General features: G+C 39.7%; 2 protein-coding genes and 1 pseudogene across 2 annotated transcripts; 2 read left to right on the top strand and 1 right to left on the bottom strand.

Moving 5' to 3' along the window:
• Positions 1-9: 9 nt before the first annotated feature.
• LOC121304143 (integrin alpha-11-like) lies at positions 10-12,374 on the top strand. The gene is made up of 15 exons (XM_041235108.1): positions 10-214; positions 879-1,021; positions 2,090-2,200; positions 2,671-2,756; positions 3,386-3,590; positions 4,121-4,219; positions 7,028-7,104; positions 7,836-7,925; positions 8,292-8,382; positions 8,659-8,772; positions 9,060-9,143; positions 9,356-9,466; positions 9,675-9,770; positions 10,440-10,553; positions 10,746-12,374. The coding sequence occupies exons 1-15, from the start codon at positions 10-12 to the stop codon at positions 10,827-10,829; spliced, it is 1,710 nt and encodes a 569-aa protein (XP_041091042.1). The 3' UTR covers positions 10,830-12,374.
• Positions 12,375-13,835: 1,461 nt separating this feature from the next.
• LOC121304402 (protein fem-1 homolog B-like) lies at positions 13,836-19,254 on the bottom strand. The gene is made up of 2 exons (XM_041235524.1): positions 18,796-19,254; positions 13,836-18,110 (listed from the first exon to the last, which is right to left on the bottom strand). The coding sequence occupies exons 1-2, from the start codon at positions 19,125-19,127 to the stop codon at positions 16,475-16,477; spliced, it is 1,968 nt and encodes a 655-aa protein (XP_041091458.1). The 5' UTR covers positions 19,128-19,254; the 3' UTR covers positions 13,836-16,474.
• A 2,335-nt stretch (positions 19,255-21,589) lies between these two features.
• LOC121304403 lies at positions 21,590-24,994 on the top strand (annotated as a pseudogene).
• The last annotated feature ends 6 nt before the right edge of the window (positions 24,995-25,000 follow it).

The raw sequence follows: 25,000 nt of genomic DNA, 5'->3' as shown, positions 1-25,000 counted from the left end.
TAATGTAACATGATCGAGGCTTCTCTTCATTGTTTCTCTGTGTGCAGGTCCCGCAGCATTGTCCAGATACATGCCACCATCAAGTTCGAACCGGCCAAAGTGAACATCTTCAACAAGGACTGCAAACGGAACGGAAAAGATGCCACATGCATGGCTGCGATTGCCTGTCTGAACGTAACGACCAAAACACCACACTTTCTGACTCAGGAAGTAGGTGAGTTGAGATGTATTTCTTATTTGCAATACATGTTGTTGAGAGGTTCTTTGGATTAACCTGAGAGGTCACAGCAGACCCCCAGTATTTCCCCAGCACAAAACTAGCAGCTCCTCTCTGAATCAGACTTAATTAAAACATTTAAATGGTTAGCGAGAGTACCAAGGGAGTCAATTTGTATTGCAGAATTGCTATGTGCTCTCTGTGGATTCCTTGTGTTTGGCGAGGGATCTGTTTCAGCTGGATATCTGTTCTAAGAGTTTGTGGGTCCTACTTCCCACCACAAAGTCAGGTTTTATTTTTGCTGGTTAATTAATCCCCACGTTGTTAAATTCAGTGGTTTGTGTGTAGGCCAGGATTCAGTTATAGCTTTTGCAATTGTAACAATTAAAGCTGGGCTTTTCGGTTCTGTATTTATTTTAAATGCCTTTTCATACAGAACCCAAATTAGACGGGCCATTAAAAATGTATGTAATTAATGTTTTACTTGAATGATCCACTAGTTATACTCTGTTAATGAAGCCTTATCTGGGTACCCAAAATGTACTGGACATACAAGATACAAATCAACGTTGGCTTCACAGTGAACCAGCTAGCACGCATTTTGATTCAGTCCTCCATCTAGGGTATTGTAGCAAACAAACAAAGATTTGATCTCTTCCAGCTCTGAAGTACACCGCTTTTATCGATGAGCGGAGATACGCGGCCAGGGCGATTTTAGATGAGACAAATGACAAACATCTACACAAAAACATCTCTGTGCTTTCTGGCATAGAGCTCTGTGACCATATCTATTTCCACGTGTTTGTAAGTAGATTTTTTTAAATATTCTGCTGTCAGGTAATTGTGTGTGTGTGTGTGTGTGTGTATGTGTGTGTGTGTGTGTGTGTATATATATATATATATATATATATATATATATATATATATATATATATATATATATATATTCATGTAAAATTGATAGATCTATAAATTAACCAGTAAATGTGTAGATTTACCAGCTCAGTATAAAATGTATAAAATTACTAAGGAGATGGTAGTAAACAGTTTGTTTTACCTACGTCCACGATCACTGTCTGGCAACAACAAATCACCATACAAAATAATGTTTTGCCGGCATTGAAATGCAAAACATGCATTCACTTAGGTTATGCTTTTTTTGTAAATGAGTTCAACTTAATAACAGTAAATCAAACTTAGTAGAGGCGTGAGTTTTGCTGAAGAGATGTTATTATTACCAAGCCTAATGTTTGTCCTGTGGGCAATTTTAAAATAAAATCAGCAAAGTGTTTTGGTTTTTTTTTTACATAAAGTGAAAGACAAGTGGGAAAAAATATTTAGAAAGAAAACCAGAAATCTGTTTCTAATCATGTCTGTATATGGGACAAAACATTAATACATAGTCTCTGCTAAATACATTTATTATTATTATTATTATTATTATTATTATACAAGAAGGGATGCAGTGAAGTTAATTTATCCAAGTACAGTACCTAAAAGATCTTATAGAAATAGAATTTTATTTATTTATTTATTTATTTATTTGCCATTAAGCTCCCTGATGTTACTTTATTTCTGAATTCACCTCCTACCTACCATCTCCTCAGTTATTTTATACATTGACCGCTGAGCTGGTAAATCTACACATTTACCAGTTAATCTGTAGATGTGGCAGGATTTGATGTTGATTTGATCAGATCATCATTCCAGTAATTATTTATACACATGTGTATTAATAAAAGGATCTGCCCTGTTTTGTACTGTTTTGGTGGTAGTTTTAATGGCACTGTTATAACACGCTGTGCATGCCCCGTTGTGAATGTCCTTCATCCCTTAGACTGTATTTAGTGTGCTCTCACGATTACTCTGCAGGAAACCACAGACTACATGCGGCCGGTGGTTTTCACTCTGGAGTATGGGATGCTGTATCCTGATGAGGGGCCAGTGCTTGATGATGGGTGGCCAACTGTAGTAAAGGCATCTGTAAGTAACATTGCTTCTACAGATTATCCTTGGGGAAAATAAATGTAATCCTGACTTATTAATAAATGAATTAAGAGTTCAAACAATGCAGCAGGTGAATAAAAACCACACTACTAAAAGTATACCCAAAAAGTTTAATACAGCTATCAACTACTAATGCACAGAAGAGCATACCTGCTCATATCATTTTGGACCTATTAATGATCAATAGTGATATGATTGGTTCTAATTGATTCCTATCTGTTCTAATACACCTCCAGGTGTAGTGCATTTATAAAGTAATCAATAGGGTTCTATATAAGCAGCCTCAGTGGTGTAAAATGTGTAGCTCTAGCATTACCAGACGGATCTGTGACTCAGCTAACCGCCTTTGTAAAGAGGTAATGCTGCAGCTCAGAGTAGAGCAGAGCTGGTCCGACATCAGACTGGAGGGACCCCGGTTCAACATGTCCATGCCTTGGTCTCTGCAGTTATCCTTCTGGAACGGCTGTGATGAGGATGAGCGCTGCATTCCTGACCTGACCATTCACAGCACACCAGACATCCCGGACGCCAAGTGAGTGAACATAGGGAAGAGTCTCTGTAAAGAGCTGATTCATAGCTACAGGGTCTGGAACCAGAGTTCATATCTACAGTGTCTGGGACCAGAGTTAATATCTATAGTGTCTGGAACCAGAGTTCACATCTACAGGGTCTGGAACCAGAGTTCATATCTACAGGGTCTGGAACCAGAGTTCCTATCTACAGTGTCTGGAACCAGAGTTCCTATCTACAGTGTCTGGAACCAGAGTTCATATCTACAGTGTCTGGAACCAGAGTTCATATCTACAGGGTCTGGAATCAGAGTTCCTATCTACAGTGTCTGGAATCAGAGTTCCTATCTACAGTGTCTGGAACCAGAGTTTATATCTACCTGGTCTGGAACCAGAGTTCCTATCTACAGTGTCTGAACCAGTTTACATCTGCAGGGTCTGGAACCAGAGGATCTCAGCAAGAGTGAAAAAGGGGAGACAGTGCAGAATTATTGGTATCAAGCAAACAAAAAATTGAACAGAACTGACAATGTAACTGAACTATCTAAACAGAAAGACAATAGCTTGCATAAAGGGTTTCAGTTCAGTTCTAGCTGCACTGGAGAAATAAAACTTGTCTGCCCTAACGTTGGTTTCCCTGCCCGGTCTCCAGAGAATACTGCCACATGGTGTTGCAGACCCCCGAGTCCTTGTGTGGCCACCACGCCATGGCGCTGGGGTCTGGCCGTGTGATCCAGAGTGGGAGGCGCAGGCTGGCCGTGGACGCAGTGCTAAGAAACAGAGGAGAGAACGCCTACAGCACACAGCTCAACATCACCTACTCGCACAACTTGCACTTCGCCAGCCTCACCATTAAGGTAACTCAAAGAGCAGCAGCTTTGATTATGAAGGGACAGTGTGGCCAAATTTCGAGACACACCACAAGGGTTGTTAAGGACTGCAAGGGTTTAAAAAGAAAAAAAATATTTTGGATTAACTAAACTGGAAATAAGACTACTATTGCATGGCAGATTCACCCATTCCAGATTTCCATATGTGCTTGATTATCCCCAGTGTATGGGTAACAAGCTCAGGTGTGTATTATCAAACTCATAGTAAAACCAGAAATGAATCAAACTGCTATGCAATGGGAGTCTTATGTGCATCCCTGATAAAAAAAATCAAGTTTACAGTTTATGAAACCTTTTTAAACAGCTTAAAAAAGGGTTGAATTTCAGTATCGATACAGCTAGTTAGCGTTTCTTATGTTGCTCCAATAGAAAGTCACATTTTTTACAGGCAAGTGGTAACAAGTTAAAACATAAACTAATCAGACAGAATTATATTGCCCTGTATTTTTTTTTTTCTCCTTTTGATTTTATAAATCTGAGTGCACATTTCATGACAGGACAACTCAGACATCAAGATTGAGTGCGGCAACAAAGACAATGTGAACCACAACAAAGTGTGCAATGTCAGCCTCCCTTTCTTCAGATCCCAGGCAGAGGTAAGTCAGGCTCGAGCAAATTCCCACGCAGAGCTTAAAGAAGAGAGAGATTGTCTCTGTGTGTGTTTTCACTCCGTTTCATTATTTAAAAAGCATGTGCACCTTTGTAAATAATTAGCCTATTGGATTATTCTTGGCTCAAGTTTTTTTTTTTTTAATTAACTGGAGAGGCACTTTTCATTACTACCAATGTAAAAGCACAGTATTTATGCTCCTTAGTGGAATATGATAACAGCTACAGAATAGTGCTGATAGAAGGCAATCAATCTCCTGTTCCAAGACTGTGTTGATTCCTGATGTTTCCTCAGACACTCAAAGTGACAAAACTGTGAGACATTCTGAAGACTGTTGCACATTTCAACCACTATGAGTGGAAGGAATTAGAAGCAAATTATGTTAATACACTTTCGCATAAGCCTCTAGAAAAAATGTGAAAACCTATCAGGCTCGTCAAGTTGGGTCATGTAAACCGTTTCCTATTTTCAATTTATCTCAAGCCATAATGGTACAGTTCTTTCATTTGTGTGCACTGTCCTAATGTATTGGAGGCCCCGCTGGGATCTGAAACCTGCAGTTCATTTCATCACTGAGCTATTATCATTGAAAACAGCTTAGTGTTTCTTTAGAGGCCTTCATGTTGGAAGTTGAAGGGTTTATCCATAACAGAAGCTAACCACATGCAATACATAACAAATAAAATGTGTTCTCAGAGACAAGCCTGTCTGGAAGGAAGGAAAATCTTGCTTAATTGGAAAAAAAAAGATTGTACTAGATAACAGTCCTGGGTTCAAATCCAGCTCTGATCACATATGAGATTATTTTTCTAAGTTGTGTAGTCTTGATGATGCAGCCTGTGAACATTATTCTTCAAAATCATCACACAGTTTGGCATAATTAGCTTGTTATAATGCAATAAGATTAACGTGTGGGGTCTGCAGTGAAAACGAAAGTTGTATCCAGTTTAGCGGCATCTGGACTCCATTGTGACTTATGTTCATGCAGCGTTCTAATATAAAAACAGAAATCCAGTGCTTTGAGTTTGTTTTTCTACTCCAGACTTAAAAAGAGAAAGAACTTCACCCATTCTGTTAAGTTTAATATTCCAAGCTTGCACGGCTGAATATTTTGAGTTAAACGTTCTCTGGAGTCCAGACTGAATAAATTCAACCCCACGGAATGGATGAACATGCTTGTAAAATACTTGTTTTGTTTTTTTAGGGGAAGTAAAAAGAAAAGGGATTGTTCTGTTAGTAGAAGCAGGCTAACAGGGAGTTTGTGGATTAGCCTTTCATTCAAGGAGGGTTGGGTTCAAATCCAGCTTGGGTCACAAGTGAAATTCATGTGATGAAGCAGAACTTAATGGAGATTTATCATGGGAATTGTGATTTATTTCAGATTACTCTGTGGTTAACTTAATATGACCTATCTTTTTAGAGCATTAATTAATCATCACAGAAAATAATTCCCTCCCCCCCACTCCTATCACTACACTCCTGCTTGCCAGCTCTTCTGCATTGCTGTTCTTTCTAAAGAAATGAGACCCAGAAGGCCACTTCTGTAATGGTCTACGAGGTCTAAGAATGTATCTGCGTGGCATCAGACAGCCTGAGCCCAGCCAAGACAAAGCTAATGCTGGAAATGGAAATCTGGAAGTCTGGATCGCAGCAAGCTCCCTAATATTACAATCATCTGTGCAGCTTGAGGTTATTGCAGCTGCGTTTTTAGAAACCTGCTATTTATGACACTCCTCTATTGTTGTTGGAAGTGCTTCTCAGAGCCTGTGTGTGTCTCCACTGGATCCCGCGGCTCAGCTGGGTGGGTTATAGAGTATGACAGTCTGGCCATGGCTGTCTGGTAGGAAGAATGCATCACGCTTCTCATACTCGGTGCTACTCTTAATTAACCCTTCACTTTACACTGGGGAGTACAGGGGGTGACAATGAATGCCTGGAAACAGACTGTAGTCTTTGGTAACCTACCTGGGATCTCACCAGAAGCTGGAATTAACACTCCTACTCAAAAAAGAGGCAAAATAAACGAGTAACCGACAAATACATCTCAGTAATAGAATTTGTGAACATTTCCTCCACATTTGGAATTAACCTCTGATTGGCACTTTTAGATTATTTCCAAAAAGGTCCCAGAAAAGACAAAGATGTAGCCACCAGGTGGCAGTGTTTGCAGTGCAAAAATCACAAATTAAAAACATGTGCGATTGTAGCCAAAATAGTCACGGTTATTGTGACAATCCAGCAAGCAGTCGTGTGAAGAGACTAATGAGAAATATAATGCAACAGTGTATACAGTGTAACTGTAAAACATCCCAGAAGTGTGAGAAATACCAATGCAGTACAATTATAGAATTGTGCTGTGAGTGTGATGCATGTTTTTGTGCACCTCTGGGACTTTGGTCTCTGGCGACGCTGTCTAGACATGGAATCAAAAAACCTCTCTAACTGTCTGCAGATCTGAATATAAAACGTGATGCCCCGGGACATGCTGTGTTGTGGCAGTAGCTAAATATAAACCATCCCTGCACACAAACAGAGAGGGATCTTCAGTCTGTCTCCAAGTTGAAACAGGCTTGCAGAGAAAGATCTTGATGGTCAGCTGGTCTTTAAACAGAGAGTCAAGAAGGGTTAGTTTACTGTATTAAAAACCAGAAACTCCCCATGGTCACAGTGTTGATTAAACTGTCCCTGCCTGGGTTATACCGTGTCCCGGGTCAGGCACTGCACCGCCACTAACACAACTGTAAATGGGTCCGGTGCCTGCTGTCTGAAGCCTTGTGCTCTCCCCTCTCCGCAGGTAGCTTTCCGTCTGGAGTTTGAGTTCAGCAGGTCTGTTTTCCTGGATCATGTGCAGATCGTCCTGTCTGCCAACAGGTTGTCTCTCTGTCATTACTTATTCCTTATCTCAGTTTGACACCTCGACAGCTCTACTTGAGCACTGTTTAAACTTTAACAAGCTGAATGTCGCTTAAAGATGTTACTTATCCAGCTGGAGTAGGGTTGTCTACTGTACTGCAGCTTCCTGACTGTACAATTTAACAATTAATTTTAATCTTTAATAACATCAGATTGAAACTGTGGATCTCTATTCCAGAGCTCATCAGAATAGAGAAATGGTTCATTATAAACGAGTATATGATTTACTACATAAGTTAATATAAGTAAATTGCTATTAATGAGACTTTCCACATTTCCTTTTTTTTTGTAACAAACCCCTTCAACTTGAATTGACCATGAGCTGGCTCTTCTGTGGCCAGTCATTTATGCGGGACAATAGTTTATGTGCTGATAGAAGTATATGTTGTTTAAGATAGTAGGAAAGGTATTTAATAAAACCATGTGTTGTTGCACTTTAGAAGTAGATAATTAATCAAACATGTAGTATTGATTAAGGGAATTCAGGGAAATATGATTTGACTTTCCTTTTAAAATCATTGTGCAGTTACAACATTGTACCACTTGGTGGTGCAGTAAATTCTGCAAAAATCCCATTAGAAGTAGATGTAAATGAGAGCACGTTCATGGGGAATCTATGTAAAAGAAGCCTGCTTCTCGCACAATTCAAGGGCTTGCAAGTTCTAAACGGTTCTGTTTATTTTTCTCAGTGATGGAGAAGAAGATGCAATGACCATCCATGATAATTCAAATGCTATTTTTCATCAATTAAAGTATGAAGCGGAGCTTCTGTTTACAAGGTATGTTTTTTACTGCACACACTTTCAATTTACTGCTTAGAATTCTCTAATCACTGTGAGGTTATTTTAAATGTTGATGCTGTTATCCAGTTAAAGGAAACCCAAAAGCATATCACATTTTTTCACTGCAACCAATTCCAAAGCACATCTGAAAGTATATTTGAAAAATACACCAGCACTCTAAGATGAATATACCAGCTATTCATAAAATACCAGCAATGGAGAAATCCTGAAAGGGCACGCCTGAGAAATTTTAAAACGGGGGTGGTGAACAGAGTAAACCTCTGTTGTTTTGCCTGATCCAGCGGCAGTATTACAAGACAAGGGAGCTGCTTTCAATGACAGCAGCTTCTCTCCCTTCCACAGGGACTCCAGCCTCACTCACTATGAGATCAAAGCAAGCAATTCCCTGGAAAAGCACCACCATATCAGCCCCCCTTTCAACTTCACATTCCAGGTAATGACAGCTTCTTGTTGTCCTTTAATGGGATAGATAGATGGATAGACGGACAGATAAACCAATATGTACAGATACTTTGAATTCCACAGGTGGAATTGTTGGTTCTGAAGATTAGCACTGAATGACAGTTTCAATTGTCCTCCTGGATTTTTGCTTTCAAAGGACCGTTCTATTCTATATTTAGACTGAGACTAAACATACCATAGGCTTGTGCCGCTGGGACTACATTTGTGTGTGAAACTACATTTGATGTATTTATGGTTTCAATTACAGATACAAAATTTAGGCTTTTTCCCTGTGCTAAATCTGCTATTGAATATCGAAATCCCTGGAGTTACAAAAAGTGGCAACCGGCTTCTGGAGTTGATCGATTTCTACATTGATCAGGTGCGTATGTTGACTGTACAGATATGACTTACAGATTCTTCAGAGGACATCAACTGGATAAAAAGAGCAAGGAGACCATTTGTAGGGAAACTGAAGCACTGGTTACTTACTGAACCTGCCTTTAAAGGAATTCAAACTAAATCTGCTGGTAGAGTCAAAGGTACAACTGAGTGAATGTCACTTTTATTTTAGTACCTGTAAATATAGCCATTATTATTCTTCTAATGTATAATGAACATGTGTATCTGTCTGAGCTATTTATTATAATGATTGTTCATTGCTTTTAGAAAGAAGGCACATTTTGCACAGCTCCTAATTCGATAGCACACAAGCGGACCTACTCAGAAGACCTGTCGCATTATCCACAGCTGGTAAACTCAAATCTTCAAATAATAGCTCGCTTACAAGTATATAATAACTTAGATAAAGAAACCATGTTCCTTTTTTAATCCGATTGATTAATCGATTAAAAATCGTGATCTATCACTGGCTGCATGAAAAGGAATATCAATGCATATACTGTACAGTAAGTTGACTGTATTCAGTTGCATTCAGCTCATGTTTTGTAACTGTTTCCCAACAGAATCACAGTAACGCTGTCACCATTCCTGTGACGTGCAGAGTGAATCTTCAACCTTATAAGCAACTCAACGTTCACATCAGCGGCGTGCTGAGGACAGATTCTCTGAAGACAGTGAGTATAGAGGGGAGAGATCGCCCTCTAACGGCTGACTGGAGCCACTGCAGGAAGCACAAATCCTGAATATGGATTTGCAGGTCCATGCAGCTTACTTAGCATCTGATTGTAATCGATAATGCATATTTCAATTCAACTTTAAAACGTGAATTGTTATCTTGGAAAAAGTGGTATACATGACGTGTTTTTATTTTGATTTTCTCAGGTTAAATTTAAATCACTGGCACTTGTTACTATCGCCAGTATAGCGTTGGAGGCGTCCAGTCCAATGTTCCTACGAGAAGATAAGTCTGTTCGTCATGTGAGTACTGTTGACACAGATTCCTGAGTCATTGCTTCCCAATGTGAAACAGAACCGATATAACCTCCTACTGCTGCACGTTACTGCAGAAGCATGGCTATTTGTCAGTTTATAGAACCGGTGTTTAGAGGAGCATGTCAAGAAAGTCCTGTTTGCTTTCTGCTCTTCTATGTAATGCCAAACGAATATCCTGAAAACTTCAGGAGCAAATGTACCTAAGCTGGACAACCTTCATTTTATTCTACAGAAAAGTACTGTGCTGCCACCTTCAGGCCTGGTTATGTCACACTGATCCTTTTAAACAAGGAGTGGCTGTGTGTATCCTTGTGACCTCATTTGTGACTCACATGCAGCTTCACTGCCTTTTCTTATTGCACCTGTAGTCATTTTCAATGGTCCATGAAACAGCCCTGTTAGATTCTCTGGAGTTTCTCTCTAGCTGGAACTCTGCTGAACACACGCTGCATTGCCTTGTTGTATTACAGTTGTGTGGCAGGGGACTGACTGGCTAAGAGTGCTGTACTCTATAGGGGGAGGGGAGGGCAATACCACCCAGGAGAGGGCGTGTTGTACCCTCAGGGATGCCAGCTGTCCTCATGCCAGGGACCTGGGATTCTTCAGTCCCTGTGACGGGGTCTAATCACGTGAAATGTTCTGTTTCTTTTTCAGATAATCCTGGAGATTACGAAAGAGGACGATTACGTCATACCCATCTGGATCATTATCGGGAGTACGTTAGGGGGGTTGCTGCTTCTAGCTTTACTGATTCTAGCGCTGTGGAAGGTAAGGCTGTTGTGGGGGTGAGGCACATGTTAGATGCACTGACAGTAATTCATAAGCAATTTATGGACGGATCTGAATGCAAACTACTGTATATTATTCAGATGCTGCGGTGGTAATGTTATAACGCAGAAATCAATACATGTCATTGAAACCAGTTTCACACCAAAATCAGGTTCCTTTTCCGCTCCACAGCTGGGGTTCTTCCAGAGCGAACGCCACAAGAGGAAAGAGGAGGGGGAGCAGGAGCCGAACGGAAAAGCCTTAGAGGAGAGATAACGCACACACGCGGCGTGCACGACACCTGAAACTCACTTTCTGTAAAATATTGAAGCACTTTTTTTATGGTAATGAAAAAGCAGTGTTACATTGTATTGTTTAAGGACTACCGTGCTTTATTTAAATTGAAATCTGGATCGCCATGTGTGAGTCGGTGACGCTGACTGCACTGGCATCTCTCTCCGTCCCGCACGAAGACAAAGCCTTTACTAAACAGGAATCCCGTTTCACAAGGAAACTGGCCCTGAAAAGGAATGGCTTCAGTTTATAATCTTTCTCTTTGTCTTTAAAACTTAACATAACATCGCCTCCTACTGGGGTGAGCAGGTAAAACCATGACCAGCCTGCAGAGTGAAAAAATAAACCAAGAAAAAATAGCTTGATGCCTTCTATAGCTGGTGCCTTAGCAGTTTAAATGGCAGGGGTGTTGGCTGAGAAATCGGTGGTAGTAGTTCATCTAAACTGAAAGGTGTACAAGTTTAAAAGCGTCACTCCAGATTGATAGTTTTGGTTTGTTAACAAATCCCACATTTGACCATAGTGGAAGCTGCACACCAGCTGGGTGAGTGATACAAATCCCTGGGCAGATTTTCAAATGACTCCATGAGTTTTGGAGGAGAGTAAATCTGCATGATAACGTCTGTCTTTAAATTTTTTTTTTTTGCTGCTTTCTTTTTTTTTTTAGGATGAATTATTTATTACTTTTTTGTTCTGATTCTTTTTGTTCTGTAAAAAAAAAAAATAAAAGAAAAAAAGGGAGTACTTGTACCTTGACAATTGTACATTTAGAAGCCAGTGTTTTCATTCTGCCTTTTCATCCTTGGTACTGCTATCTAAAACAAACAACAAGCTTAGCAAGTGCGTTTGTTCTCTCATGTAAAAGAAGGGAAAACAATGTCTTGCTTTGCTGGGGAACCGGAATAAAAAAAACAAGAGATCACCTCCGACATTAACCTGCTTGGGTGCTGGCGCCCTTTGAGAATCAGTCACAGTGAAAAGCATACCCTACACGAGTGTGCTGATTTACGAATGAGAAGTGGTCACCATAAAGAAAGATGTAATTTGTTTCCTAAGCTGTTTCCATCTGTCACGAGGATCGGTTTGAGATCAGTTCTGCTCGCTTCATGGGCAGCAGTCCCAGATCAAGCTGGCAGAAATCAATATCGTTTTGATGATGTGCTGGAATTTTTATTTCATTTTTGACTGATGTTGAAAAAGCAAGGAGTTACCAGAAACAGGCAAGGGAAGACCATGTTAAAGTATCTTAAGTCTTCTGTGTAACATCCCATTGCAGAGTCAAACACGATTAACCTCCGAACTGTAGAATGCAGACGGTACTGGTGCGAGCCTCCATTCGATCTGCTTTCCCAGCGTGATCTCATGGTGCAGCTGGAAACGCAGCAGAATGATGATTTAGAGTAAAGAATTAGAAAGGGTCACGATTATTTTGATTAACCAGCTAACTGAGCTTCAGTCATACAAGTGATTTGGCTGGTATGAATTACTCAGGTTTCTTCTAACCCTTCTTCAAAAGGCTTTGATCTCAGATAAAAAAAAAAAAAAAAAAAAAAAAAAAAAAAAAGTTTTTTAAAGTTAAGTGTTTTCCCTGTTTTAATATGACTCCTGTTTCTATTTCACAAAGCTTTATACTGTAGCAAGTATAATATGTAACAAGTATTCTTTTGAATGGTTCTCAAATTACATAAACATTATTCTATAATGCACTTTGTCTTGTAAAAACAAAAACTTGAAATTTGTAAATAGCCTCCCATTCCTTTCCTAGTCATGTATCTCAGTGTATTCAGCAGGGACTGATCGTGGCATTGCCCTGCAGCAACAGTACAGACATTGGTTTTTTGTTGTTTTGTTTTAGCAACACTCAGCTCAGATATAATTCGGAACTTGTAACAAACTGCTTGGTAATCTCCATTTCCAAAGTGCAACACGGTTGCATGTGTTGGTAGCTGAAGTAACAGCTTATTTCCGGTGAAATTCTGTACATATATATTAACAGTAGCAGGCACTTCCAAACGACAGTGCCGGCATCTTAATCATGTTTGTACTCCTTCCTAAAACATTTGATTCACAAAAAGTTTTGTGCTACAGCAATGGAAATTAAACTGTTCTAGCAAAGGAATGCAAATTGTGATTACAGTACTCTGCTGATTTCATGAATAGGATTCTGTTGAGCAGTTTTGCCAGGTTTATATAGATCACATTTTTTATTTGATTGATATCTGACACAATGTAAAAAGTGTGAGGTTTTTTCACTATAAGACACTCCATTAGTTTTAAATGTCCCAGCTGCTATTAGTCAGTGTTTCTAATAGCGTGTTCTTCCTGGGCAGGTTTGCTAAGATTAAGTGGCTTAGTTACAGCTGTTTTATTTGTAATGCAAGCCACTGGTAACCAGAAAATTAACATCCATCATTTATGGACTCCAGTGCACATTTATATTTGTCTATACTTCTATATGTGGCATATGACAGCACGCAACACACACAGTACAGAATGTCATTTCACAGAAGTAATGGGCATTAAAATTGAAAAATGTAGTTGACTTTACTGTACTCACAGCAACCTGAAGGAAAACGTGCCAAGGTTAAAAATATCAATTGTCTCCAGTGTGTGTATATATGTTAATGAATCAGAATAAAATCCTGTCTCTTTACTTGTGCCAAGATTCTTGTTTTGTAAAATTTTACAACATAACATTATCCAGTATGAGGCCAGCATTGCTGTGGCTTTGGGCACAGCAGCATCTGTTATGTGTAAAATAAATAAATACAAAGATCAAAGTTGGAAAAGTTTCAGCCCAGTTTCTAAATATTGCCACCACACACGACATTTTAAATGACTGTACGATGTCAACCCTTCACTTGTGGTTCTAGCCTTCTACAATAATGGAAAATAATGTCGATCGCTACAGCAGTTGAAATATCATTAAAATGAAAAATGTCACAAAGGTTTAGACCAAAACATCTTCAATTTAAATCATACTGGTGTTTTATTCAGCACAAAATACATCCATTATGAAAATAAAATACTTTTCCACCCGTATAAAAGTTTTCCAAAGTATTTTTGCAGTTCTCTCATGCTTCTCCCATGGTTATGCTACGCATTTACCATTTTTTACTCAGATTTATTAATATGCTTTACCATACCTTGCTATTCTTTACAATGCTTACCCTTATCTTACTATGCTTTCATTATGGCAAACTTTTATAAGGGTTTTTTTTTCCACATTCTGTAATCAGATATTAAGGTTACAAACTTTCTGAGATTTTAATAATTATAGGCTTAAAAATAACTTCAAAACACACAGATGTTTTCATTGGAAAATAATGCAATGAACAGGGTGAAAATACAATGCCCTCTGCCTGTCAGACAGGCATGTGTTGCAAAAAACTAAAAAAATTAGAGTACAGTAATCATGAGAGAATACAGATAAAAACAATTCAAAAGGGTACTTGGTTTAATTTTTTCACATACAATTCAATCCTTTTTTTTTGCATTCAGGCATCATTTGCTATTGCAAATTAAAAAAAAATAAAAGCATCACACTGAAACAGTAAGCAGTAAGGAAGGGAGCGAGTGCGTATAGGCAGGTGTTTCTGTATGAAAGTCAACCTGATGTAACGTGGAGTGTTATTGAATATGTTGATGTGTTTTGCCTTGTAAATCCACCACTATACGTCTCCAATTACACAAAGCCATTGTATGTTTCCTCACTCATATCATACCTGTTGCATATATAATGTGATGTAGGTGGGAAGACATGCAGCTACACATGGGTTAATAGTCAATGGCAATACAGATGGATATTTTTTCCTATTATTGAATACAAATCCCACCTTAAGGCTCCCTCAATGCTGTTCCCTATAGCAGTAAATTAAAAAAAACACAAACTGGTGTACTCAATGCAGATGCCTGGACTGAACTCCTTGCATGTACTTTCACCTACTGTAATCAATTAAACTACTTTCTTTGTCACACACCTGCATTATAAATTACTTTGCAGTTACAGATAAGAATTTTAAAAAAGTATTTCCAATCAACCAGTCATTCAGCTGCAGCATTTCTGTTATCAAAGGAAGATACTGTCTGGTAATGGACTATGTATTATGGCAAATTACAGATGCTTGATTGGCACAGAACCCACACCAACAGGCTGCTTTACTGGCTGCATTTTCATACCACAAAAAAACATTGTCTTCTTCAACATAATTCTCTGTGAATGTGCATCTATTAAAACATCATTCTGTTACTGCACCGACCACATGCTTGCATTTGAATTTTGTGCAGACATGCCCAGGTCAGCGTGGTAACAAATGTACTGGGAAAAAAAAAAAAAAAAAAAAACTGAAAAGACGTAAAAAATTTCAGGGATTAGCATGCATTCTAACAAAAAGCATTCACACAGGATCAGAACTCAACAAGGGAAGCAGCATGGTGACTCCCTCTGCTACATGAGTGGCTTTGTGTTATATATGTATTTCTTTAGTATCTTAAAGAGTGCCTCGGAGAACAGTTCCACTACTTTACAGACTCATAGCTCAGGACTGGGCAATACAGCATGTTGATTTCATAAGAAGTGATTTTAAAAGCATGTACTCCAGAATATAGTATGGGCTGTCTCTACTGTTAGAAAACAAAAAACAACTATCTACTGCTGCACAGATCATAAATAATTCCTATTTCATTTGAAAGTCCTTTTTACCCATGCGTAAAGAAATATACTAAAAAGCAAAGTGGACAGAGTTTTAAGCTTACACTCAGAAATCTCAGACATAATGTTACCTCCAAGGCTATTATTCTTTGGTGCCCAACTACATTAAACCCCAATAAAAAGGATCTTAGCATGCATCTCCATACCAGACCAATGTCAGTATGGCTTGCAGGACCAGTATTTGCATGAACAGACTGCGCTAAACTTTAAACCGCTACTGAACTGAAGAAACTGCTTGCTGAACTAAAAATAATCTGGTTCTGATCTTTAAAAAATAAAATGTTTCTGTATATAGCAAGTCATGCTTCTTTTATAGACAATTTGTGTATGCACAATATATTTGTGTATTACATACATTATCAAAAGGTTGTGGCTGTGTAATTATCCAAACTGATATTTCTTTTATTTCAATATGCATGTTTATTTTTAAAATGAATATTCCCCACCACACTAAGAAGTGATTTTACATTATACCGCTTTATACATTATACCTAAATACAGATGACAGAGTAGAATGAGAAACTCGTCTCCAATATCACCCTTGGAAGCAGTTCAACAAAAGGAATACTGTCATTAAAAATATTAATGAGTTCAACTCTATGTTCCTGCACGGAATCTGGGAAAAACACAAAAACCCAGACTTCCATAATGCTATCCTGCAACATAAAAGTAAAACCAAAATAATGAATGTATAATATTTTAAAATCAGGAGAGCCACTTTCTAGAACTGAAAATGTCTTATGGTTTAAAGTCTGCAACATATCTGTTATTGTCAACCTTCGCTGAAGTTCAAATATTTTAAAAAAACCTACAGAACTGTATCCTTAAAAGAATCAAATTTTTAATTTTTTTTCTTTTTAATTCAACTCTTACTTTCCCCAGCACCGTTGTTACAAACAATAAAAGATCTGAACCTTTAATGAAACTCTACAAATTCTTCCAGAGTTTTAGGAATCTGGTTTTTGTAATTGATTTCATGCTGCTGCACAGCTCTGGCTGCCAGGCACTTAAGGCTCATCTTCATTTGAGTTTTGAGTAGGATCTCAGACACCCCAGTAGTACTTTTATCTAGGGGGGTCTTTTTCTGTTTGTTGGTCATGTCTGTGTGAGCCCCTGCCTCCACCAAGCTGATGATAATGGCATGCAAGGTCAGGAAATCGCTAATGGGTCTGTTGTATTGCACGATGATGTGAAGAGGGCTGTTCCCCTCGTTATCCACGGCATTCACTTGAGCGCCACAGCTGATCAGCAGCTTGGTGACCAGGGCATTGGGAAAACTACACACGTCATTGGTGTGGAAATCATCTACAGGCGTATTGGGGTTAATGGCGAGGTGCAGCAACGTGGACCCTTCCTTGGACCGGGGATCCAGCTGAATCAAGTTGTAGATCTGCTTATTGACTCGAGCTCGCTCCTCTTCGTTGCACTGAGTTTTGGTGGAGATGCAGACGAGATAGAGGAAGGTGAAAACGTTGGACTCGTAGTTGTCTGTGGCCGCGTGGATATCGCTTTCCTGAATTATTTTCATTCGCGACATTTCTCTCTCGATCTCCACCACACTGCATTTCAACACGTTCTCTATATCCTTCGCTTTCACTGGCTCATTCAAATGGATCATTTGGGAGAAGACCTGGGCGAACCGAAGCAAGTCTTTGTGAGTATTCTTGCTGCCCTTCTGTCTGAGCTCCAGTGCATGAAGCCATAACTTGATGCACTTATCAAACTCCATGTTATCTGCATACACAGCTCCCCTGTAAATAATAGGATGAGAAACATCGATGTTGTCTGCTCCCAAAATCCGTTCACGGACTATCAATCCTTCCATATGAAGGGCATCCCGGTCCTGCCTCAACACCTCTAGATCGCTCAGAGTCCTGCACTCAGTGCGACTGCCATAGGCGTCTATTGGAGGAAGGACGTCTTTCTCTATAACGTTGCCGGGATCTCTATATCGCTCCAACATTGCCAGGTACAAATAGTGATACGTTTTCAGAATGTCATAGTTTTCTCGGTCATTGGCGAAAGAGGCGCCCAGTAGCTCTAAAGCTTCGATGCGGCTTTTCCGGTCGCAGTCCACGTGAGACAGAAGAAGTTCAACCACATCGGCTTTGCAGCTTTCAGCCGCCACTTTGAAGGGAGTCATTCCATGACCATTGACCACCATAGCAGCTTTCCATCTGACCAGCTCCTTCACTATCTCCAGGTGGCCGGCCTCCGCTGCGAAATGCAAGGCAGTAGCTCCGCAGTGGGCTTTCGCATTGGGGTCGGCTTTCTGCTCAAGCAGGTACTTCACCACGTCCGTGTGGCCCTTGTAGGATGCGATCATAAGGCAGGTGTTGTCATACTTGTTGGCAATGCTGATGTTTGCGTGGTTCTCCACCAGGTACTTAACAATATCCAGTCTGCCGTCGAAGCAGGCTGCCCGCAGAGGCGTGGAGTTGGTCACAGTGGTGTGGTTCACATTTGCATGCTGAGTGACCAGCAAACGGACAACCTCGAAATGTCCAGCGCCTGCTGCACACCACAGAGCAGTGGCCCCATCAATAACGTATCTGCAATGTCAAAACACAGACTATATTGTAGAGATGTTGTAAGTTTTCTCCCCAAAGCAGGCCCATCTTATACAGGGCTGTTACTGACCTTGACACCACGATCATGTATAGTCACTAACTTAATGTCAATGTATATTGAGTATACAGTACAACAAGCATATACAATTTAAATATCTGGGGGATTTAGCAGAATAAAGATGCTTGAATTGCAGGTGAAATGGCGTTCCATTGCCGGGAAGTACATTTTGGCTAAACTGAAAGCTCTGATTGTATATAGTGTAAGATTGAACAAAGTCCTCTTACTGTAACTTCAGATCAATCTCAGCAAACATTTAAGCAAACTTTAATACCAAAATAAAAACTTTTAGAAGTGCAGTATATGACTCTTAACAGTCCAAAATCAATTAAGATCTATATATTTTTGTATTGTGTGTATAGTTTCTATATTATGTTTGTGGGGAATTGGTATGTGAACAATTTATGCAACTATCCAAGTTATGCACTGTGTAGCTCGTCGCAAACAATTTAGTGTAGAGTATTTTGTCTCGGCCGATTTTTTTTTAAAGCTATCTAGACACTAAAGTGTACAATGGCGTATGCTGTACAGTAAAATCAACAAACGCTGTAATATTTAACTCGCTGAACACAGTGCGGGGAAGACAAGAACAGCAAGGCACCAACTTACCCATCAAATCTCACAGTACCGGTTTGCTCTGTATCGACCCGGTAGTGTTCCAGCAGCAAGCGAACAACCTTTGCATGCCCGTTTCTCGCCGCAATGATGAGCGGGGTGGACCGCTGACCCCCGTGCTCGGTCACATAGCTGAGCAGGTACCGTGTCTCCCCTTCACAGTGATTGAGCAGCAGGGCAGCTAAAGTCAGCACTCGCCCTTCGCTCGCCGCTTTGTACACGTACCCGGCCAACGAATCCATCCACTCCCGCCCTGGCTGCTTCTTAATTGTCTTGTTTCGCACAAATCGCCCAGAAGCTTCGCCGTTCAACGACCAGCCTCCCATTAAATTTACAAAACAAGACTCGCCATTCACACAAAACACTTGTCTTTGAAGCGAAACATTGCGCTGGCTAATAAGTCACCACCCAAATAAAATAATAAATATATATATATAGATAAAATAATAATAATAATAATAATAATAATAATAATAATAATAATAATAATAATAATAATAATAATAATAATAATAATAAATAAACACGTCTGTTGTTTACCAACTCATCTTATTTTTGTTTTACTTTTCAAAACAGTTTAGAACTGACAACATATTCCAGGCAGGTTGAAGTAAACAACCCGACATTTCGCTTCGTACACAGGTAAAGTTACAATTCTTAACCCTTCACTGCAGAATATCCAGTCCATATTTTGAGTATTTTAAAGTGTTTTTCATCACTCAGTTTCTGAATAAATGTTGTCTGTGCACCTTTCACACAGGATGAACTACAGGACCCGTTTGCATTCCAACTAAAAAGTCTTCCGATCAGAAAACTGAGTGTCGACAAATGTGTCCGGACTAGTGTCTTTATTAACGTTGCACACAATGCTGCTGGGTAGCGAAACGGAAGCAGCCTCGGTTACTGAAATAGTGTAATGAGTGTTAATTTCTCTGGAAGTGAATGTTTGCAGGGTGCATTTAATAAGCCTACAATGTTTATTTTGTTTTCAGCACGACCGGTTGCTTTATTCATCAGTTTACGATAAGTGGCCATTTTGGTTAATATATAATGTCTGTAAAGTATAATATATTTTGGTTATGATATAATGTTTGTAAAAATACCGATTTTCAGTAGACTTACACTCCCGTTCCCTTTGTCACATTTAAAGGATCAATAAACGTAGACTGTAATGATCCGGTGCAAACGTTCCTTCACAGCACGTTTAGTCTTCTGAAGCCAATGTTATTGGGTTTATGGCAGAAACATTGTCTCTCGAAATAACATAAAAGACAGAAGAAACTTGGGTTTATGTATAACGAGGAATAAGCTACACTGGGGAGATAAAAAAAATAGCGAGTGATATGCCAGAAACAATACTTTTAGAAAAACAAAGTATAATATTAATTATTATGCAACAACTTGTGCATACGGATTTACCCTTTTTATTTATTTTAATTTACTCTATAAAGCAAGCAGCGCAGCAATTCAGGATTGTAAAGTATTCAGTAAAAAAAAAATGTTAAGAGGTTTGTTATAATTTTAAAAAAACGTATTACATCAAATTACATAAACAGAGCAAAGGAAGGCACCACCGCCCCTTAAATCCATAGCATAACATACCCCATTACAAAATACTTCACAAAATGTATCCTTAGCTCGGCCAGTCAGGGCTCATTCTGTGATAAATGTGTAAAAGCTTTGATTAATAACCTTTAAAAAGGCGGGGGTGACGTGTGTCCAGCAGATTATTCCTGAGGTACACTCGCAATGATACTTGGAAATGTATGCACTGTGCATCCCATGAAACAAAACCAACACAACACACAATAGTATACAGTTACCTTACAGGTGTACATCTGTGTAGAGAAATTAGTATTTTGAGCAGTAATGTTGAGAAATTCTAAATCTTATATTTGTGACTTTTTTTTTTTTTTTTGTAATAACTATCAGTAGCCCGCATTACCAAGTTATATTATTATTCTCATCATCTGGATGTATCCGTCCTGGATCGTTTTCCTAGCATAGTACAATAAAGAAAATTAGAACCTACGTCAGGGGTAAACCACGGTTTAAACTGTAACATTGCTTTATAATGTGCCACACGTCAGTCAGGCCTTTTCTTTTAAAAGCGTGGACATATCAATATTTCAGGATTGTTAAATGCAAGGAATCGAGTTACTTTTACGGTCATGCCTTTATTGCGACACATCATTTATTTATCTTGCTGTTTTCCCGTGCATCATTTCACGGAACCGCCGCACAATTTGCAGAGATAAACTCTCGAGATAATCCTTAAAAACTGTGTTGCTGGAAATCTGTCGATTTATTTTTTCAGTGCACAAACACACACTACACCAGGGCAATGCGGCGGACCCAGGCATCGCTGAGACCTCTCACACTACAGCATCGCCGGGGTTAATCTTAGAGAAAGGCAGAAGATTGCTTATCCAAGACGTTTATTTAAAAGCATATTGAGGTGTAAGGGAAACTGCTTTTAATGTTACAGCGCTGTAACCGAATGAGTCAATCTACGTTGCATCTAGGGTCAGAATAGCAGCTACACTTTGTAAACACGGCGAGTGGAGTGGAAGCAGAGGGGCTCACCAATTAACTGCACGCTGATACAACAGTATACTAACTACAGTACACTAGTACACTACGTGGGTGCTGGTAAATTGCTTTGTGTGTTTTTTTTCAGGATCGAGAGAAGTTATCTTGCTGAGCCTGTCTAGTGATGACGTGTTGTGGGGAGGGATATTTATTCTTCAAGAGGGGAGATGGAAGCCAGTATGCGGAAACGGCAGAACCCCGTGATGTTCCAAGGATCTGTTTTTCACCAAAGGTTTGACAAAATGAACTACCATTACTCACAATGCAAACACGCCGACACAGCTTTCCGTAAGCACAGCAACAGAAAAGTCTTGAAGTTAGGATCTTCCCCTGCTGCGGAGAGGGACCACGTGTCTGTTTAAAGTAGTACAGAAACATTCATTAAGGAAACAGCTTTTAATTGACAACCTGTGTTTAATAAAAGGGGCGGTTTTCAGGCTGCCTGCCTAATCAGTTCTAATCATGTCTTCAAACTGCTTGCAAAAGGGGATTCCCCCCCCAGCAGACACGGGTCACGTGAGTCAGAGTCATCCAGTAAGAAGCCCCAGTTCCACCTGGACCTGTGGTTTTACTTCACTGTGCAGAACTGGCTGCTGGATTTTGGGCGCCCAATCGTAATGGTGAGTCTGGACAGGCAGGACAAGCCCAGTACAACACTGTTTTCTGTAACAAAGATTGTGCTCCATTTCAGTGTTTTCATTCTACCACATGCATACAGCACTGGAGGTACTGCTGGCATTATTCAATGCCCTTTAAAGCTCAACTAATCTAGCCCAGAGTGTTTGCAAAGCAGCCTGGGAAGCCCTTTGCTCAATATGTGTTAGGTTCAGTGATGCAGGACAGATCTGGTGCCATGGTTCTTTTGGGAGCAGGGTTAGTGTTTAGTGCTGTTGATCCTGTATTTGGAATGTCAGCATCTTACTTGTTCTCCACAGCTGCTTTATCTTACTTGTGTTTCATTTGTGGGGATATTTTCAGATCATTCTGCCGCTGGAGTGGTTCCCATTGAACAAGCCCAGTGCTGGTGATTACTTTCATATGGCTTACAACGTCATCACCCCTTTTCTTCTGCTCAAGGTAACTGGTACCCTGAAAATCTGAAACAATTTAGAATGAGATACTCTTGCTCTGTAAATTCTTGACTGCATGCACCCATGTTTGAAGTTGTAGTGCTAAAACTCAGTTTCGCATTTGTGTATGTCAGATAATTTACCACCTTTTTATAAAAAAACAAATGTTATTAAGTTATTCATAATTAAAGATTTGTTTTTGCGACTATTTACAATCTGATATTCCTGAAACTTTTATGCCACTTGAAAAGGTAATCTTTGTGAGTAATAAAGGACTGTTCATTGAAGTAGTGATTGTCTTTGTTTTTTTCTCTCTTCAAATCCCAGCTTATCGAAAGATCTCCGAAAACGCTGCCGAGGTCGGTGGTCTATGTCTGCATAATAACATTTGTGATGGGAGCTAGCATTCATCTGGTGGGGGATTCCATCAATTTTTTTTTGTTTAACTTTTCCCATTAGACATTACCATGGCTTATTTCGTAATATGGCTGTTTGTGTTCATTAAAATGTTTTGGGAATTCTCAGTATGATTGTTCTCGTTATAAATGGTCTCTTTAATGCTCAACGTTCCCTTATAAAACGAGTGCTACCCAGTTTAACAGGAGCTTTTTCTACGGCAGGTACATTCCGTTTTTCTTGATACTATTCCTATACTTCACCGGGTGCTTCACTCACGCTAAGGAAAGGAAAGCAATGCCTTTGTCTGGCTTCTTGTGGGACCAAGTGGCCTCTATTACTGGTGAGTAAATCTAGTTGTGGGAGGGGGCACTGTAACCCTCCCTGACAGGGAGGGGAGCTTGCTGCCCCCCCAGAGGTAATGGAGGGGAGGATGGAGACATGAAGAAAAACTTATAAAATGTGAAAGTCTCCTGTACCATGCCATGGCTAAAACTGATCATACATGAGATGAATAATTCATTGTAAGCAGTTTGCTTTACCGTAGATTCATTTACGTGTCTTTTAAAAAAAGCTTAATGTTTTCAAATTGATCATTTCTGTGTCTGCGGATTATAGGGGATGGGGGGGGGGGGGGGGGGGGGGGGTGGGGCAGAAAGTCTGATTTAATGTCTGGCATATATCACAGCAGTATACTGTATAGTAATCAACACAACAGCCTTTGAGATATTGGCATCATATCATGAAATAAAAATGATAGAACTTCTTGACTTTTAAAACAGGTTCCAGCTATTGCTTTTCTCTACCATCCAGCACTGTGGAATGTGAGGGTACCAGAATTTTGCTCATGAATGATAAACGATGACCTACTTTTGCACAACTTCTGGCATCTCATTGGTTGTGCTAATAATGATGTCGCACAAGTGGTTGCAAGTGGTTATTTCACATATTGTAGATGTAGCTCACTGTGATCTATTTGCCTTGTTTTCCAGGTACCTTGTAACGGAGGGTCAGATTTTCATCCTGTACATTTTCACGTTCTTCGCGATGATGGCTATTATAATGCACCAGAAGCGCAAAGGCTTCGTCCTGGACAGCAATGGGCTCTTTCTTTTCTACACCTTCTGCATCACCCTCGCACTCATCACAGTCTGGGTGGCTTGTTTGTGGAACGACAAGATCTTGAGAAAAAAATACCCGGGGGTTATATACGTCCCCGAGCCGTGGGCTTTTTATACTTTACACGTGAAGGACCAGCATTAGAACCACGAGCAGTGGCCTCTGTTCTCCAGTACAGCAGATGGGATATTTTGCTCACAACACAGTACATTATTTCCTTCTGTGCAAAAGTATTCTCAGGCTGTGCCAAGGACTCTACTTACTTGGATCAACAATTCTAGCAAGAGATAGTTTAACTAACTGATGACTAGCAACCCGCTCCCTGGTAAGCCTGCACTGTATTAAATATGCAATTATTGTAAACTCCAGGAGCAATGCTGTCTAGAGGAGCTTTTTCCTAGGACAGACTGAAGAAGTGCAATTTTTAAAATATGCTTCATTGACTGTACATTCAACTTCAGCATTACAACACAGGTGGCGATGTGAAGAAAGACAGAAGTTATGCCCTAGAGCTCAGTAGTTAAAAAGGAACAGTGTCCATATGCTCATTTAGAATATTACGTAAACTAAAACTGAGAAATATTTTTTCTGCCTTCATTAGTCAAAACAAACAGCAGTTTCCCCATGGGTCCTCCTGGATATGTTATATATTTCCTGCCTGAGCCTACAATGTTAACTGAGCTGGCAGTTTAATTCACAATGTAATAGTGCAGCCAGATTGCTTCAAGGAGAAAGGAAGCTTTGTAAACCAACTGGCAGGCCAGCAATGCCTGATGTTTGACGAAGGGGTGTGCCCAGAATACTAAAAGGTTGACTAATGCATTAAACATTTACGTGGGTCAAGCGAAAGCACACATGGTGTTTTACTTCGGTAAAGTACATGAATGTAACAGATTTACAACGTGTAATTCTAACTATACTCTGGTGTTCCATTTGATATTCTTAAGCGTGCCATTCTCCTTGCTGATTTCCCTGATGCGCTGGCACGGCGCACAGGAACAGGAACCTATAGGAGAAATCAT

This window comes from Polyodon spathula, chromosome 37 (assembly GCF_017654505.1).
Source record: "Polyodon spathula isolate WHYD16114869_AA chromosome 37, ASM1765450v1, whole genome shotgun sequence".
NCBI lineage: Eukaryota > Metazoa > Chordata > Actinopteri > Acipenseriformes > Polyodontidae > Polyodon > Polyodon spathula.
The sequence above is the reverse complement of the archived record's forward strand: the minus strand, read 5'-3'. Positions and strand labels throughout refer to the sequence as shown.